Below are 19,409 nucleotides of genomic sequence, written 5' to 3'. Positions count from 1 at the left end.
AGAGGAACTCAGCAGGTCAGGCAGCATCTATGAAGCAACTAGGAAAGATAGCACCAGCAATTTTTGCAGACCCAGGCAACTTCTTCCAGTTCATCCACAAAACAGCTTATTCTTCTTACCATGTTTTTTTTTCTGAAGGTGGTTGCGGTTCTGTTGGAGTCCATGATCTACAGTTCAAACTTCGGTTCTTTGCAAGACTGTCTGGGCGGCCTGGCGCTTCACTATCTGCAGGAGTGGCCTGGAAGATGTGTGCCTTTAAGAAGCAGCCCCATAAATGACAGTTCCTCACCAATTTTGCTGACTGAGGAGTCATGGGAGATCAAAATGTCGGGGCAGCAGGCAGTATGTGCCACTGTCGGAAGACAACCCCAGTACTCAAGCGATGCTTTTCTCTCTCTCTCTCTCTCTCTAGGTGGAGAGTGAGAGCCCGTCAGACTTCGAGTTGGGGGGGGGCTTGGAGAAATGACACAGAAGACTGTAACATTCGAACAGTGAGTTGCTGCTCGAGAGAGAGAGAGAGAGAGAGAGAGAGAGAGAGAGAGAGAGAGAGAGAGAGAGAGAGAGACACAGACAGACAGACAGACAGACAGACAGACAGACTGACTGACTGACTGACTGACTGTCGGAGATGCCGAACTGCTGGGTATAGACTATAGTTTTTGTTGGACACGAGATCAAGATATCTTTGGAGGCTTTTGCTATTGCCTGCCTAGTGGGGGAGAGGGTCAGTGCTTCTGCTGGCACAAGTGGAGGGGGAATAGGAGAGTCTGTTTCTGCTGCGGCTGCTTGTGCAATGGGATGGGGGAAGGTGGATTTGGGGTTCTGATATTTCTATGGGATTCTTGTTTCATAGAAGCCTGTGAAGAGTAAGAATTCAGGTTGTATACTGTATATATTCTCTGCTAATAAATTGAACCATTTGATTTGGAAAGGAACAAATAGTTAACCTTTTGGGACTGGAAAGGAAGGGGAAAGATGGCAGAATTAAAGGGGAAGGAGGACGAGCTAGGAGATAGATGAATCCAAATGGATGGGAAAGGAAAAGGGCTGGGGAACAAGGAATCTGATAGGAGATCAGAGTGGACCACAGAAGAAAGGGAAAAAGGAGGGGCATCAAGGGAAGGAGATAAGCCGGTGAAGAGAAGAGGCAAGAGCCACAGTTGGGAATAAAAGAGGGAGGAAGGGGGAGGGGGGAAATTACCACAAGGAGAAATGCATGTTTGTGCCATCAGGGTTGGAGGTTACCTAGACAGTATACAAGGTGTTGTTCCCCCACCCTGAGTGTTTCCTCACCATGGCAAAAGAGGTAGCCATGGACTGACATGTCAGAACAGGAATAGGAAGAGGAATTAAAATGGTTGGCCACAGGGAAATTCCACTTTTAGTGGATGGAACAGAGGTGTTCGGCAAAGCAATCCCCCATCTTACGTCGGCTCTCACCAATATAGAGGAGGTTGTATCAGTAGAAACTATTTCCACAGATGTTCTTGACCTGCTGAGTTTCTCCCGAATTTTGTACACATTGTTCTGGATTGCCAGCAGCTACAGAATCTCATGTTTATTATATACTGCTTCCTGTACTTGAACTACAACACCAAGACAAAGACTGGTTACAAGGAAATAATATTTAGCCACCCATTCCAAACCTAACACACAATGAACCATGCTACCACAGAAATATTATCTACATCCTCAAGCACACTTTCACAAAATGAAAAAATCTGAAAGGCTCACTGAGTATTCAGCTGACTAATTATTAAAATCTGTAGTTGGTGGTGTAGTGGCATCAGGACTGGACTTCAAGGCAGATGGTCGTGAGTTCACGCCCAGCCGGGTCCCAACCTGGGCAGCAGCAGTATCTGTGCAGAAGAAAGGCCTGGCAATCTACTTCTGTATCTTGCCATGAAAACCCTGTGGACCCAACCAGTTGCCCACTTTATTCACAAATTATTGCAAACTGCTTTTAATTGTTCCTACATTGCATTGTTTGTCCACGTCATTTATCCATGCTACTTACAAGAAGTTTTCAACTAACTTAATCAATGAACATTGATCCTTTTAAATAATATATTCTTATCCAACCGTCACTGACACCAATTACTGTTAGGCTATCATTTGGCATTTATCTTCCTTTTGCTCTTCTTGAAATGGTAAATATTTACTTAAAAGGCTTCTACAGCACTGCAAACAGTAACCAAAAAAATTGCATTTTTTTTTTTGCATTGAATTTGCAATTCAGGCCACACCTAACACAACTAATATAGTAGTTTTCAATAATATTCTGAAATAATAGCAACCCATAAATGCATCTCACACATTTGACAGTAAATACGAAAAAAAAAGAAATGCTAGATTTGTGTCCATCCAAGTGATGGTGCAAGCAAGAATACAAAAAAAATTAAGAGTCGGCCACTAGGCCCCTCAAGCCTGCCCTGACATTCAATACGAGCAAGGCTAATCTATCCTGGCCTCAATTCCTCTTCTGTGCTAGATCCCAATAACTCTTATTCTGTTAAGCTTTCAAATAGTTATCCATTTCTCATTTAAATATTTCCAATGAATTAGCCCCTACTAAAGAATTCTGGAGATATAAAAAAAAAGGCATCCGTTAGTCTTGCGAGACCATGGATCTGCGCCTGGAAAGTCTTCACTCTCCAGGGCGCAGGCCTGGGCAAGGTTGTATGGAAGACCAGCAGTTGCCCATGCTGCAAGTCTCCCCTCTCCACGACACTGATGTTGTCCAAGGGAAGGGCATTAGGACCCACACAGCTTGGCATCAGTGTCGTCGCAGAGCAATGCGTGATTAAGTGCCTTGCTCAAGGACACAACGCATTCCCTCGGCTGGGGCTTGAACTCACGACCTTCAGGTAGCTAGTCCAATGCCTTAACCACTTGGCCACGTGCCCACTGGAGATATAATACTATGAGAAATGATATTTCTATACACTTGTTTTAAATGACTGACTCTTATTTTTTAAGCAATGTCCTGTTGTTCATAACACTCTCAGTAGTGTAAATGTTTCAACGTCTTCCATGGAAATTTTGCCTAAATTGGTAAACTGGATGTTTCAATAAACTCACCCCTCAGTCTTCTAAATTCCAAAGAACACAGCCAACTTCAACTATCTAGATCAACACTCTCATCCCAAGAATTAGCGTGGAGAATCTCCCTTGGACTGCCTCCAACTTCAAGGCAACCAATACTGCACATAATATTACTATTACACACATGGCCTCAAAGATCAACGTGACATAGCTATTTGCTGAACCTACCAGCTAACATTTTGCAATTAACACATTGGAACACCTAGGTCCATCTGAATCTCATTCACATGTAGTCTCTCTCCACTTGATTCCTCTTACTGAAGTACACAATTTGACACTTCCCCATGTTAACTTAACTCCTATATGCCAAGTTTGCACCCAATCCATCTATATCTTGTGATTATGCAATGTCCCCATCACAACATGTCCTTCCACAATCAGCAAACTAGGAAAGGATTTTTTCCTTCCACCAGGTCATCACTGTAATTAACCAATCCCTAGGGCACTCTGAACACCCATTTTAAATTCATTTTAACACACTCCTCCAAAACCTGAAGCTCTTAATTTATGCACCAGTGTCTTATGTGGCTCCTGGGCAAATGCACTGTCGAAGTTTAAATATACCTCATCAATAGGTTCCACTTTATCAACTCTCCATGTTACATCCACAAATAATAAACAAATGTGTCAAACATTTCCTACCTTTCATAAAACCATGCTGACTAGGTTTGATTATATTCAACTTTCCTAAATGCTTAGTATTTCCTCTGATTAATTATCAGCTCTGGCACCTTGCCAATAGTAGATGTTACATTGATAAATTAACCAGACAAAATTCCCTGATCTCTCTTTTGCTCCCATTTCAAACAAGGGAGTCACAATGTCCATCTTCCAGTTTTCTGGTATTATTCTGGAATTTACCAAGTTTTAATACCAGAGTAATACCAGAAGACTGGAAAATTTCTGAGGCCAATTCCTTTAAAACTTTTGGATGCAGGTCCACCTTTGGCTCTGGGATTTTTACAAGTTCCTCTATATTATTTGAAATTAGCTCATCTATGTTCTGAGAGATATTTGCAGGGCCATCAGCAGTAAAGACCAATGCAAAAAATTAATTTAACATTTGCACTATTTACCTTTCCACTGTACTGTTGCCTACAAACAACAAATTTTATGTCATTTAAGACAGTGATATATCCAATTCTGAAGAATAACCTTCCATTTGACACACACAAAATGCTGGAGGAACTCAGTGCCAGTAGGGAGATCAGTGGGGAGGGACAAATGGACAAGAGTCACGTAGGGAGCGATCTCTACAGAAAGCAGAAAGTGGTGGGGGGGTGGGGGTAAGGGAAAGTTGTGCATAGTGGTGGGATCCCGTTGGAGATGGCAGAAGTTGCCCAGAATTATGTGCTGGACATGCAGGCTGGTGGAGTGGTAGGTGAGGACAAGAGGAACTTTATCCCTGGTAAGCTGGTGAGAAGATGGGACATGGGGGTTGGTGGGGTGGTAGGTGAAGACAAGAGGAACCCTATCTCTGGTAGGGTGGCAGGAGGAGGTCTTGTACGGGACATAATTCTTCACAAATTCCGCCATCTCCAACAAGATCCCACCACCAAGCGCATCTTGTCTACCACCCACTTTCTGCTTTCCTCAGGGATCACTCCCTCTGCATCTCCTTTGTCCATTCGTCTCTCCCCACAGATCTCCCTCCTAACACTTATCCTTGCAAGTGGAACAAATGCTACATCTGCCCCTATTCCTCCTCCTTCACTACCATCCATGCCCATAAACAGTCCTTCCAGGTGAGGTGATACTTTACCTGCGAGTCTGTTGGGGTCATATACTGTGTCCAGGGCTTCTAGTGTGGCCTCCCATATATCGGTGAAACCTGACATAGATTGGGAGACAGCTTCACTGAGCACCTATGCTCCGTCTACCAGAAAAAGCAGGATCTCCCAGTGGCCATCCATTTTAATTCCACCTCCCATTCCCATATGTCTATCCATAGCCTCCTCCACTGTTGTGATGAGGCCACACTCAGGTTGGAGGAAAAGCACCTTATATTCCGTCTGCATAGCCTCCAACCTGATGGCATGAACACTGAATCCTCGAACTTCGTGTAATGCCTACCCCCCCTGTCTCCTTCACCATTCCCCACCCCCTTTTCCCTCTCAGTTTATCTCCTTGCCCGCCCATCACCTCCCTCTGGTACTCCTCCCTCCTTTTCTTTCTTCCATGGCCTTCCGTCCTCTTATGTCAGATTCCCCCTTCTCCAGCCCTGTACCTCTTTCACCAATCAACTTCCCAGCTCTTTACTTCACCCCTCCCCCTTCAGGTTTCACCCATTACCTTGTGTTTCCTCACACACCTCCCCTCTTAAAATCTACTTCTCTGCATTTTTTCCTCCAGTCCTGCTGAAGGGTCTTGGCCCAAAATATCGACTGTACTCTTTTCCACAGATGCTGCCTGCTTGCTGAATTCCTCCAGCATTTTGTGTGTGTTGCTTGGATTTCCAACATCTGCAGATTTTCTCCTTTGTGATTCAATTTGACACATTTTGTTTCTCTTCTCACAGTTGCTGCCTGAACTGCTAATACTGTCACAAGCATTTTCCGTTTTCTTTTTAAGTTTTATATTAAATTGTATATTTGAGAACAAAACCAAAGCATTCAGCCTAATCTACTTACATTGATGGGGAAGGCTACACAAAACTTCCCCATAGGTACTAACCTACCATTCTCTTCTATGTCAAATGCTTCCTTAGCTTTTGACAAATGTAGTGGAAGGTTACACATTTTCACCATTTTCTATTTGAAGATGTTTCTTTGAATTTTTTCCACTTCTTATCCATTTTAAATTGATGGTCTCTGGTCTTGCTCTGCTCTATGAAGAAAAACACTGACTGCCTTTATTCCATCAAAACTGTGGATAGTTCCAAACAAAACAGACACAGCCTGTTCAGCATTTACCTGATGGATATGATCTTGCCTTTCAATGTTAGATTAGCACAAGATTTCTATTTTTCTAATTTTGTCCCTCTGGAAATAATCACAAACTCTGCATTTGCTTATCGAATGGCCTTACTTCCCTATACCACAGTGTCCTGTGATTCCTGCATTTGTATTCCTAATGCCTAATCATTCTTTCATATTTTTTTTTAATAAGATTTACTATTCTTCACTCATGTCCAAATTATTTTGCCAGAATTAATTCAGTCTGAAAGCGGTACATAGCTTATTAAGTTTGTTTTATTAAGTTTGTTTCACTGTAGGAAAATTGCTTGCAGTCACACAATGACTTTGTTCCAAGATAAATTAAATATTGTTCACCTCCTGCTCTGCATTGGTTTTGTTGTCTTTCTTTGTAATTTCTGAAGGCTGTATGGCTGGTTTGTCCTCTGCAGTAACTTTGGACTGTGATAATAAAAAGAAATTAAAAAGTACAGAATTGAATCAATCTTAAATTCTTCATTAATTATATAACAGGATCACAAAGTATCTTACAATGAATAAAAGAAAAGCAGTGCAGATCCTAGAAACCTCAAAAAATAGAAATTGGTTCTTATTTCTTGAAAATCATATTTAGAGTAATCCAGGTACACCTGCTTGAAGTCAGTTTGCTTTCTTCACATCATGATCACATCATGAAACTGATAAACAACTGCACGGAGATTGGAACAGAGAGTAAAGTGGTCATGGAGAAAAGAAAATGCTGTTAAACCTACAAAGACAGGAATCAAAAGGTTGAGAATGCAAGATAATGTACTGAACATCGTATATTTCAATGCAAGAAGTATTGTAGGAAAGGTGGATGAGCTTAAAGCATAGATCAGCACATGGAATCATGACATTGTAGCCATTAGTGACACTTAGTTGCAGGAGGGCCAAGAGTGGCAGTTCAATGTTCCAGGAAACCGTTGTTTTATACGTGATAAAGCAGAGGGAATGGCATTACTAGTCAGTGAAAATGTCTTGACAGTGCTTAGTCGTGACAAATGGGACAGCTTGTCTAATGAGGCATTATGGGTAGAACAGAGGAATAAGAAAGGGATGACCACATTAATAGGATTATATTATAGACCACCCAATAGTCCACAGGATTTAGAGGAACAAATTTGTAGGGAGATCACACTGTTGCAAGAAATACCAAGGTTGTGATGGTAGATTGTAACTTTGCTGGAGCTCCGATATTGTAAAAGAGCTAGATGGGGATAGAGTATGTCGAACCTTATATAAAAGTCCAAACTAATGACAGTGCTATGCTAGATCTGCTATTACGGAATGAGACAAGGCAGGTGACAAATGTTTGTATAGGAGAACACTTTGCACCTAGTAATCATAATGCCATTAGTTTCAAAGTAATTATGGAAAATGATAGGTCTAAGGCCAACTCCAATGCCAACTTTGATGGTGTCAGAAAGTGTAAATCTAGCAAGTGCATCCCTCACCCACATCTCTTCCATTTCGCACACATCTGCCCTCACCCCATCCTCCCTCCACCACACTAGGGACAGGGTTCCTCTTGTCCTCACCTCACCTACTACCCAACTAGGCGCCTCATCTCCAATGGGATCCCTCCACCAAGCACATCATTCCCTCCCCCACATACTTTCTGCAGGGATCACTCCCTACTCGATTTCCTTGTCCACTCGTCCCTTCCTACTGATCTCCCTTGTGGACTTATCCTTGCAAGCAGAACAAGTGCCACACCTGCCCCTACACCTCCTCCCCCACTACCATTCAGGGCCCCAAGGGTGAGGTGAGATGACACTTCATCTGCGAGTCTGCTGGGGTCATATACTGTATCCAGTGCTCCCGGAGTGGCCTCCTGTATAATCAGTGAGACCTGATGTAGATTGGGAGACTGCTTCACTGAGCACTTCCGCGCCATCCACCAGAAAAAGTGGGATCTCCCAGTAACCACCCATTTCAATTCTACATCCCATCGCAACACATCAGTCCATGGCCTCCTCTACTGCTGCTCTGAAGCCACATTCAAGTTGGAGAAGCAACATCGGATATTCCGTCTAGGTAGCCTCCAAACCTGATGGCATGAACATCGATTTCTTGAACTTCTGGTAATTCTGCACCCTCCCCCCACTTCACCATTCCACATTTCTGTTTTCCTTTCTCATCTTATCTCCTTACCTACTCATCACTTCCCTTTCTTCCATGGTCTTCTATCCCCTCATATCAGAATCCCCTTTCTCTTTTATCAATCAACTTCCCAGCTCTTTACGTCACACCCTCCCCCAGTTTCACCTATCATCTTGTTCTTCCTCCCCTTCCCTTACCTTCGTACTGACTTCTCTTTCTTTCCAGACCTGGCGAAGTGTATATCGACTGTTTACTTTTTTCCGTAGATGCTGCCTGACTTGCTGTGTGCGTGCACCTGTGCGTATTGCCTTGGATTTCTAGCATCTGAACATTTTCTAGTGTTAGTGTAGATTGGAGCAGATTGTTTTTACCCCCCCCCCCCCCAGCTGCAAAGGTACACTTGGTAAATGGGAGCCCTTCAAAAATGACATTTTGAGAGTACAGAGTTTGCATGTTTCTGTAAGAATAAAAGGCAAGGATAATAGTTTTAGGAAACCTTGGTTCTCAAAAACATATTGATGCCCTGGTTAAGAAAAAGGAATAGCAGGAATAAGCAGGCAGGAACAAATGAGGTACTTGGATTACAAGAAATGCAACAGAACATCAGGGCTAAAAGACACAAGATTGCTCTAGCAGACAAGGTGAAGGAGAATTCTACAGGTTTCTGCAGATATGTTAAGAGCAAAACGATAGCAAGGGACAAAATTGATTCTCTGGGAGATCAGAATGGTAATCTATGCGTGGGGTTGAAAGAGATGGAGGGGGTCTTAAATAGATTTTTTTTTTGCATCTGTACCTACTCAGATGGACGTAGAGTCTATAGAAGTGAGGCAATGCAGCAGTGAGGTCACAGACGCTATACAGGTTACAGGAGGTGCTTGCTGTCTTTAGACAAATTAGGGTGAATAAACACCCATGGCCTGACAAATGTGTTCCCTCTGACCTGTGGGGAGCTAATGCTAAAATTGCAGAGGCCCTAGCAGAGATATTTAAAATATCCTTAGCAACAGGTAAGGTGCTGGAGGATTGGAGGATAGCTAATGTTGTTCTAGTGTTTGAGAAAGACTCTAAGAATAAGCCAGGAAATAATAGACCGGTGAGTCTGACATTAGTAATGGGAAAATTATTGGAAGGCATTCTAAGGGACTGGATATACAAGTATTTGGATAGACAGGGACTAATTAGGGATAGTCAACATGGCTTTGTGCGAGCAGGTCATACCTAACCAATCTTAGTGCTTAGAAGAAGCTACCAGGAAAGTTGATGAAGGCAAGGCAGTGGACCTTGTCTACATGGACATTAGCTAGGCCTTTAACAAGGTCCTGTGTGGGAGTTCAAGATGAAGTAGTAAATTGGATTAGAAATTGCCTTCGCAGCAGAAGCCAGAGAGTGGTAGCAGATGGTTGCCTCTCTGACTGGAGGCCCCTGACTAGTTGTGTGCCACAGGGATCTGTGCTGGGTCCATTGTTATGTGTCACCTATATCTATAATCTGGATGATAATGTGGTAAACCAGATCTGCAAATTTTGAGATGACATCATGATTGGAGACATAGTGGTCAATGAGGAAGACTATCAAAGCTTGCAACAGGATCTGAACCAGCTAGGAAAATAGTCTGGAAAAAAAATGGCAGATGGAATTCAATGCAGACAAGTGAAAGATGTTTCACTTTGGGACGACCAACCACAGTAGGCCTTACATGGTGAGTGGTAGGGCACTGAAAAGTGCAGTAGAAGAGGGGCCTGGGAATACAGGTCCATAATTCTTTGAAAGTGGCACCGCAGGAAGACAGGGTTATAAAGAAAACTTTTGGCACATTGGCCTTCATAAATTAATGTAGTGAGCACAGGAGTTGGGATGTTATGTTGAAGTTGTATAAGATGTTGATGAGGTCCAATCTGGAGTATTGTGTCTAATTTTGATCACCTCCTTACAGGAAAGATTGAAAGAGTGTAGAGAAAAATTACAAGGATGTCGCTGGCACTTGAGGACCAGAGTTAGAAGGAGCTGTTTAATAGATTAGGACTTTATTCCCTCGAACAAAGCAGACTGAGGGGAGATTTGATAGAGGTATACAATATTATGAGAGGTATAGAAAGTGTAAATGCAAGCAAGCTTTTTCCACTGAGTTTGTGTTTGACTAGAACTACAGTCATGAGTTAAGGCTGAAAGGTAAATTCTCTTCTTTTATTAAATGGGAACATGAGGGGGAACTTCTTCGCTCAGAGGGTGGTGAGAGCATGGAACAAAACGTCAGCGGAAGTGGTGGGTGTGGATTTAATTTCAACATTTAAGAGAAAGTTGGATATGTACATTGATAGGAGAGGTATGAGAAGCTATGGTCTGGGTGCAAGTCGATGGAACTAGACAGATTACTGGTTCAGCACAGACTAGATGGGCCGAAAAGCCCGTTTCTATACTGTATTGTTCGATAACAATGACCAACAATCTGCTAAAATTTCAAGGTCACTTTAAACTTGCTGCCAATAAACAGCAAATTTTTCAGATACTGTAATATTGAGCAGTATTTTCAAAAAATATATAATACAAAAAATATAAATTTGACAAGACTATTTCTAGATTTTCACAGTGAGCTTGCCATTTAACTTTGGAAAAAAGGCATAAAATTTATCAGATGAGAGTTTCAACATAAATAAAAGACATTTGACTTGCAAGCATTGTGCAAAGACTACATTGGTTTGCTTTCTACTCTTTTCTACTCTGGAAAATATTTTTTAATGTCTCCAAAACATTCGTTTAATTTAAGTGTTACATTTTATACTGTTAAAAAAGTACTATGATAATCAATTAACTAAAACAAAGATTTTTCATTAAATTACCCGTCTCTCCGTTTTCTCCTGTTCTTTAGCTTTTTCCTTTTCCACTTCTTGGTCTCTACCACGGTCTTTTGAACGGTCATGCTCCTTGTCCTTCTCCCTTTTCTCTTTCAATTTTTCTTTGTCTCTGTTTCTCTCTCTCTCTCTATTTCGTTCTTTGTCCATTTCTCCATCACCTCTAATCTTGCCTTTGTCCACCTTTTCTGTACCTCGACTTTTTTCTTTTTCCACTCTTTCTCCATCCCCACGATTTTTGTGGTTTTCTTGATCCCTTTCTTTTGTTCTTGCTCGGTCTCTCTCCTGTTCTTTAGCCCTTTCTCGTCTATCACTATCTTTGTGTCGATCCCTTTCTTTATCAATTTGTTTTCCACGTTCCCTTGACATTTCCTTTTCTTTACGATCTCTGCTAGAGTCTTTAATTCCATTCTCATTCTTTTCCTGGGGGGAAAAAATGGATGTATTTAGTTATAAACACCACAGCCCTGGAATGTAACACAAACAAAAAAGATAATGCAGGGATTGTTGAATGAATTGGGCGATTATTAACAATGCTAAGGGCCCTGCTTATGCAGAGCTCCTAATAAGTATCTGTAATGGATGGAAGGAAGAATTCGATGATTCTCTCAGCAGACCTTACAATCCTTTTAGGGACTTGCGGTCAGATAACTCCCATACCAGACGGTGATGCAATTGTTCAGGACACTCCCGATGGTGCTTCTGAGAAAATTGGTTAGAATGGTTGGGGGGGGGGGTGGAAAGAGTTGTTTTCCAATTGTGTAATTACTTGGATAGGTACAAAGGACAACTTTGATATTTTAATAACAACTTTTTAATACTCTACACATTTCAAAATAAAGTGATCTTTATATTAAGCACCCGCTACATAAGATACTGAAGCCAAGATTACCTCTTGTTCTTTGTCTTTTTGCTTCTTACGCTCATCACTTTTTTCTCTGTTTTCTTTCCCCTGAGATCTGGAGCCAGATGGTGTTTTTGCTTTAAGATCTGTCGTTTCTCCAGCAAGGACCCTTCTCACACAATCATCACTGGAAAGCTGGATAGTGGGAAAGAAAATTGATTAATATTGTCTTTCCACCTCGCTTACATAAAACTGCTAGGGTGACTGGTTATGCAGAATTAAAAATAGGAACCTCTTCCTGCCACAGCACAGAAAGCTGAGCATAGCCAAAAGAATCAGGCCAGCCATCTGGATTTGCTCATGCTTGAATAAAATAAACTGATGACAGTCTGGCTTTTAGCTTTTCTATTACAAATAAATCCTACAAGTTGAATTCTTCATTTACAATGAACATTACATTCTCACAGCTATGGAAGGGAATCTCCCAATATTAGGAATAGCATAAATGAGAAGGATAAACCAACTATTTAATGACTGTTTGGATGGTTGCCAGCTTCCATCTTAAATTTTAGGATTTTGAAACAAAAATGGCTTTTGTTGACATGTTTCTTAGTTACTAAGTTACAGAAGCATCAGAATTAAGTGACGAAAGGAAATAACAGCAGTAATTGAAAACCTATGATAAGCACCTTCTACTTTCCAAAGTGCAAAATTTGCTGTTCATTTTGTATAACTGGGATAGGGAGATGTTCTTGGTAAACAAAAGATCGATTAAAATAAATATTCTGGGGCAATTCAGATGATAATATTACATAGGAACAGAAAGTTGTTCAATGCCTCGAAAATGTTCCAACATTGGATCATTCTGGATCTGCAATGGTCTTCTATCACTAAAAGCTGTAACAATTACTAAAAATCAGGCTCAGTCTTGAAAATTTGTCAATTAACCCAAAATTGAAAAGTAATTGTTTTCACACATCCAGATTTTAAATTACGTTTTCTCAAACTGCATTAATATACCTCAGGAAATAAGTTCCTATCCAATCATTTAATCTTCTTCCAACTGTGTAACCTTTACTGTTTGGTTGGTCCCAGCTAAGGGACTGGTTTCACTGGTCAGTGGCATTAAAAGGTGCCAACACGATGACTGACAAATGACTCTGCCAATCCAGTCACCTTCTAACCAAAAGGGAAGATGAATGCTGGCAGTTATGGAACTAACTGCTGATCAGCAGTCACTGTTCTAGCCCCAGTGCAAACATGCTCAAACCATGCTAACAGGACATGAAAGAATATTGTTCCTTTAAATGCAGTGCCTTTTACAAAAGGACAAGGAAGTCATTTTCCTTATTTTATATTAACCATTCAGACTCAGATGTACAGGACACGATACATATGCAGATGATATAAAACCTGAGGTGTAGTGAATTGTATGGAAGATAAAAATAGACCAATTTCAAGGTACAGGCACATCTTAAATGTCACGTTTTGGATATTTGTATCAAATCAGTCCCTTCACCTGAAGTTGCCAATCCATCTGTATGTCAATAAGCATGAGGATTCAAAGTTTCACTACTTCAACGTCAAAATATAGCCAGTAGAGCTTGTACTACTCCACTACTCTCAACCACTCATCAATAGATTGGCAAAAATCATGAAAAATTGACAGTAATGAAATGATTCAGCAAGAATGAGCTAATAAGCATCATGTACCCCACAGAAGGAAAATGCAGAAACAAACTGAATATCTACATTCATCCTATTATCCATTTTCTCTTCCCCAGAAAAGAATTACCTTGTTAAGACAACATTTTGCAATAGCTTGCAAAAGCTCATTGGTTTTCTCTGGTTCATGACCAGCCACAACACGTGCAGGTTTCACAGACAAAGAATCGCCAGACACCATCATCACTACATCGATAGCCTTCTGTAGGAATGCAATTTTAGCGTCTTTATCCTGACAAAACAAAAGGAAAATACATAAACTGGGCAAGCCAAGATTCAACTTATAATAAATGGGCACACCAAACAAAACGAACACATTTCCGAGGCTTATCATGAATATTATTTTGGAAAACAAGGCAACCAATTTGAATGTGGTCACTGCGATAAACAGTTGAGGCATTAATTGAACAACAAGTGACAAGTGTTAGTATAGCACATGGACTTCCTTTCTTATATCCAGCAAGTACTCCCATGGGATTTTGTATCTTTAAAGTAAATAGAGGAGGCTTCATTTTACAAGAACCATAAATAATAATCCTTTTATCAGTTTAGATTGTGTGTTGAGATGTTGCAACAGATATATATTCACAACTAATTCGCCGAAAAGAAAAAAAAACTGTTGGAATAACGCTGCAAATTGACCGGCATCTGTGGAGGCAAAGGAATGGTCAACACTTTGGGTTGAGACCCTACATCAGGACTGAGTGCACAGAATGAAGATAACCAGTATATACAATGTAGAGGCACTGGTAGGTGATAGGTGGAACCAAATTTCTGGGGGAGTTGGGGGGGGGGGGCGGTGGAAATGATAGACAGCTGGAACCAAATGGGAACGGTGATGGTAGATACAGATAGATGATATGTAGGACCAGATAATGGCGGGATGATGGGCAGATGGAACCAGGTGGGGAAGCAATTGGGAAGGGATAGGAAAGGCAAACCAATGGAGAACAAATCCAAGTAGATGGTATGTAGGTTTTAGGTAGTGGGGGGGCTGGTATAGTCTTGGTTAAGGATGCAGGAGGGATGGAAAGTAAACAAAGAGACCGAGAACCAGGGTGGATTGGAGAGAATTGGAAAAGAATCCATGGAGAGTAGGCAACCTGAAAATTCAGTGTTTATACCATTGGATTGTAGGGTTTCCAGGCAGAATTATGAGGTGTTGATCTTCTAGTTTGCATTTGGCCTCACTAAAATAGCAAGAGCTGTAGACAGACAAATCAATGTGGCAATGGGAAGGGGAGTTAAAATGACGTGCAACTAGAAGCGCAAGGACAGAGAGCATACACTTTGCAAAATGGCCAGATAGTCTATGCTTGTTCTCACTGATGTAGAGGAGACCACATCTTGAGCACCAAATTGGATGTGGTATACGTGGATAGTGGTGAGAGAGAAGGAAAAGGGACAAGTACTGGCACCTTCTTCAGTTGCAGACAAAAATACCAGGGAATGGGGAGAATAGGTGGGAAGAGACAAGCAAACCAAAGAGTGACAGAAAGAATAGTTCCTGCAGAAAGGAGAAAGACAGGGAGAGGGGAAGATATGACTGGTGGCGGAATCCTTTTTAGAGTTGTCTGAAATGCCACAGGATGATATGCTGTATCAGGAGGCTAGTAGGTAAAAGGCAAGGACCAAGGGAACTCCGTATCTGTTCCATCTGGGGAGATGGGAATGGGTGAGAACAGACATACAGGAAATGGAGGAAATGAATGTGAGGATTACATTTCCAACATCTGCATTCTCGTGTCTCCATTCTCTCACTGAAGAACTCACTCTTAACAAATTTGACATTGTAAAAACCCGAGGGGTAAAAGTCTGGAGTCCAGATTCCAGCCGAGAGAAAATATAGAAAGATCAAAAATACCACAATAAAGACTGAATTGGAAAAAAAAGGAAAACAGTGCAATAAGGCAACTGTTACATAGCAATTACACAACAATTCAAGCGAGGAAAAATGCTTTCATATCTAGAGTTATGAGGGCCAATGGAGGGAAGGTTAAACAACCTTAACTTTCAAAAGAGAGGTAATGAAATCTTGCACTTTATTGAAGCCTGGGACCTGACAAAGTAGTAAAGACAGTTAGTTTTAGAGAGAGCTTTAGCATTCCAGCCTTTTTAAAAACAGATGGGAACATGAGCTGTTTTTGGAAATCAGCAAAAAGTACAACAGATTTTTTTTAAGTGTTAATCAATTTAACTAAAAAAAATTGCATCAATCATAAGAATAAAATTTTAATGTCTTTCATTAATTGATTACAGTTTTAAAATAAATGGCAGGAGAGCACAGTATGTTTGAAGTAACTCGTTAAAGGCAGATATCAAAAGGCTGAAGGAGAGAATTGTTTGGTCAAGTACACCTTATTTAAATTACTACTGCAAGGTAATAACATTCAAATAAAATACAGTGAAATGTTTAGTAATATGTGAACTTGTGGAAAAGAATAGGATCTCTACAAGCTATCAGACAATAGAGGAGGAAGAAAAATAGCAAATTAATTTTGAACATTAAAAAATACTTACTCTGATAGGTAAAGAGCATATTTCCTGTGGAATTTTGATTAAAATTAATGGACTAGGGTGTCCATCTGCTAGTTTTATTTTTTTTAAATAGCAATTCTGATTGGTTACAGATTAACATTTTACTGCCACCTGGAAAGTAAAGAGTAACCATTTTTTCATTTCCCCTATTGGCTATATTTATTTCAAAGTTTAAAAATAGTTGCTTCCATATATTGACCCACAGCATAAATCTGCCCACAATTCAAAACAAACTAATAATGTGAATCAAGAATAATAAGTACATTTGACTGGGATTTACATCTGTCCCTGGATTAGAAGCTGACAAAAGATGCCAATTATGAAATTCAAGCATTGGCTTCCTTTACTTTATCATCAAGTTGTTCTCCTTCCCTTCTACCCCATTTAGTATCAAAATGCATTTATCCACAATCACATTCATACAAAATGATTGAGACACAAAGCTAGATTACAGACTATATTTACCACATAACCAAATTACATTAAACACAACAATAACTATAATACAGATCAAGGCAATTGCCTTTTATCTTTAAAAATAACAATATCCATAGCAGGATTATTATAAAGCACTGAATGGATTTTATTGCTGGTCATTCCTTTAACTTTTATAATAACATTATGACCAACACAATAATATCACCGTCTCAAAGTTCCAACAGAGATGGTTTATAACATACGAAGCATAGTTAGTACTTAAGTTATTTTATTTTTGTTAAGGATAGCAAGTAACCTATCCCTCAACATCAACAAGACGAGAATTGGTTGTTGACTTCAGAAGGAGTAGCAGACCGCACGACCCCATTTACATCGGTGGTGCGCAAGTGGAACAGGTCAAAAGCTTTAAGTTCCTCGGAGTCAATATCACAAATGACCTGACTTGGTCCAACTAAGCACAGTCCACTGCCAAGAAGGCCCACCAGTGCCTTTACTTCCTGAGAAAGCTAAAGAAATTTGGCCTGTCCCCTAAAACCCTCACTAATTTTTATAGATGCACCGTAGAAAGCATTCTTCTAGGGTGCATCACAACCTGGTATGGAAGTTGTCCTGTCCAAGACCGGAAGAAGCTGCAGAAGATCGTGAACACAGCCCAGCACATCACACAAACCAATCTTCCATCTGTGGACTCACTTTACACTGCACGCTGTCGGAGCAGTGCTGCCAGGATAATCAAGGACACGACCCACCCAGCCAACAGACTTTTCATCCCTCTTCCCTCCGGGAGAAGGCTCAGGAGCTTGAAGACTCATACGGCCAGATTTGGGAACAGCTTCTTTCCAACTGTGATACTGCTGAACGGATCCTGACCTGGATCTGGGCCGTAGCCTCCAAATATCTGGACCTGCCTCTCGGTCTTTTTTTTTTGCACCATCTTACTTTCCCTTTTCTATTTATGATTTATAATTTAAATTTTTAATCTTTACTATGGATCTGTACTCCAGGGAGCGCGAAGTGCGGAATGAAATATCGCTGTGATGATTGTATGCTCTAGTATCAATTGTTTGGCGACAATAAAGTAAAGTAAAGTAACATGTTGCAATGGCTGGCTGTCAAAGACTTAAATTATCAAGTATATGTAACAGGATAGATTGATACAGCCGAAAAACCACATGTTCATAGTTTGTTAAAGATAGTATAACAGAATCATAAATGGCACAGAAGGAAGCCATGCATCCCATAGAGTTCATGCCAACTTCTAACTACAGTAATAGTGGGTCCCAATACCCCACTTCCCCCCAACCTTACAATTCTTTTCCCCCCTTAAGCACCTTTTGAAAACTCTAAATGACTTCACTTCCAGTACAGATACTACTGAGTAAAACAATGCATTTCCTTACATCTCTTTGCATCTTTTATTTTTTCAAGAAATTGACCAATAAGGGCAGTTTCTCTTTATTCTTCTAACACCTCCTACATACTTTCGCTCAAAACTTCTTTGATTCAAAGAATAAGCCTCGCTTCTGTTGTCTAATCTTGTTGCTGAAATGCAGTCAGTGCAACCATGAAAACATTCCAGCAATTTTTTTTGGCGTTTTCTCCAGGACCTTTTCAGGCTTTTTAAAAGTATGGTGACCAGAACTGAACAGAATACTCTAGTCACCAATCCAGAACTTGATAAATTTTAAATGGAATAGAATTCACATGTGTTAAAGTTGGTTTCATAAATTCCCATGTTCTGATGAATGGCTCATCATTCCCAGGCCAACGCATTCATCATGACCAGCAGTACCCAAACTGAGCACAAATGGCAACTCAAATCTTTATATTTCATAATGGCTGACAGCCCATTAACAATCTGCTAAAAATATTTACAGCTTGTAGCCTGTCTACAAGCTTGAAATGATCTGCCTACTTGGATTCTCATACAGCTTTGTTTCTTTATAGCTCCTAATTTTACACTATTTAAAAATACTCCAATATTATTTCTTAAGTAAAGAACTAGAGATCTTCTCACAAGTTTTATTCACTGTTTTAATCAGTCTCTGCTCCAATTTAAACCACATACAACCTCTTCCAATTTAGTATTATCTAGAAATGTGGAATGAAAAAGATTGGGAATGCATATCTAAACCTATCTGGGATGATAATTTGAGACAGTACACATCTCTGGGGAATATATTTTGCCACATACTGTGTTAATCTAAGTGCATACCTTTTACTTTCACGGTCTCCATTCACCCAACTAATATCCAAACCTAGTTCAAATGCAACTCTTTCCATTCTCATATTTAAATTTTGTATGGAACCCAGACTGAGAAGAAACATTACAATTTCATGCCCTTTCTTCTTTCCACTGAGCTCCTCATTGGGTTATAAAAGTAGCATATTAACACTCAGATCAATTGTAGTTATAGATAAGATTTACAGCTTATTTTATAAAATCTCTTCAATATAAAATTCCCGACTTACCTTAACATTATCAGATTTCATCTCAAAGTCTGTATACAGGCCTTTCAAGAACCCAGTGATCCTTATAACCTACAGACAGAGAGGGAGAGTAACAAAGATGTATTTATTTGATGATGGGAGGGAACGTCGACTCAGACCATGAGAGGCCTGTGTCAGGCATTTTCATGCCTTACAAGGCGCAGATTGGAAGTCTGTGTGGGGCGCCACTCCTCGCACAGACACTAGAGCAATGTGTGATTAAGTGCCTTGCTCAAGGACACAAACACGCTGCCACAGCTGAGGTTTGAACTAGCAACCTTGAGATCACTAGACCACTTGGCCCACGTGCCTACGTTATTTGATGATAACTAGCAGTAATAGCTCATCCAACTTAGAAACCAACCTAATCATCCTTCA

General features: G+C 40.5%; 1 protein-coding gene across 2 annotated transcripts in view; it reads right to left on the bottom strand.

The window, feature by feature from the left end:
- traf3ip1 (TNF receptor-associated factor 3 interacting protein 1) overlaps positions 1–19,409 on the bottom strand; it is a 139,713-nt gene that overhangs the window by 94,382 nt on the left and 25,922 nt on the right. The window contains exons 2-6 of one of the 2 annotated variants that reach the window (XM_072261448.1): positions 19,014–19,082; positions 13,636–13,797; positions 11,889–12,035; positions 10,985–11,419; positions 6,378–6,461 (exon numbers count right to left, since the gene is read on the bottom strand). In XM_072261448.1, coding sequence (XP_072117549.1) covers positions 6,378–6,461; positions 10,985–11,419; positions 11,889–12,035; positions 13,636–13,797; positions 19,014–19,082 — 897 coding nt within the window. The remainder of the gene's footprint in view (positions 1–6,377; positions 6,462–10,984; positions 11,420–11,888; positions 12,036–13,635; positions 13,798–19,013; positions 19,083–19,409) is intronic. The other variant, XM_072261449.1, reaches the window with a different exon arrangement.

This window comes from Mobula birostris, chromosome 6 (genome assembly GCF_030028105.1).
Source record: "Mobula birostris isolate sMobBir1 chromosome 6, sMobBir1.hap1, whole genome shotgun sequence".
Taxonomy (NCBI): Eukaryota; Metazoa; Chordata; class Chondrichthyes; order Myliobatiformes; family Myliobatidae; genus Mobula; species Mobula birostris.
The sequence above is the reverse complement of the archived record's forward strand: the minus strand, read 5'-3'. Positions and strand labels throughout refer to the sequence as shown.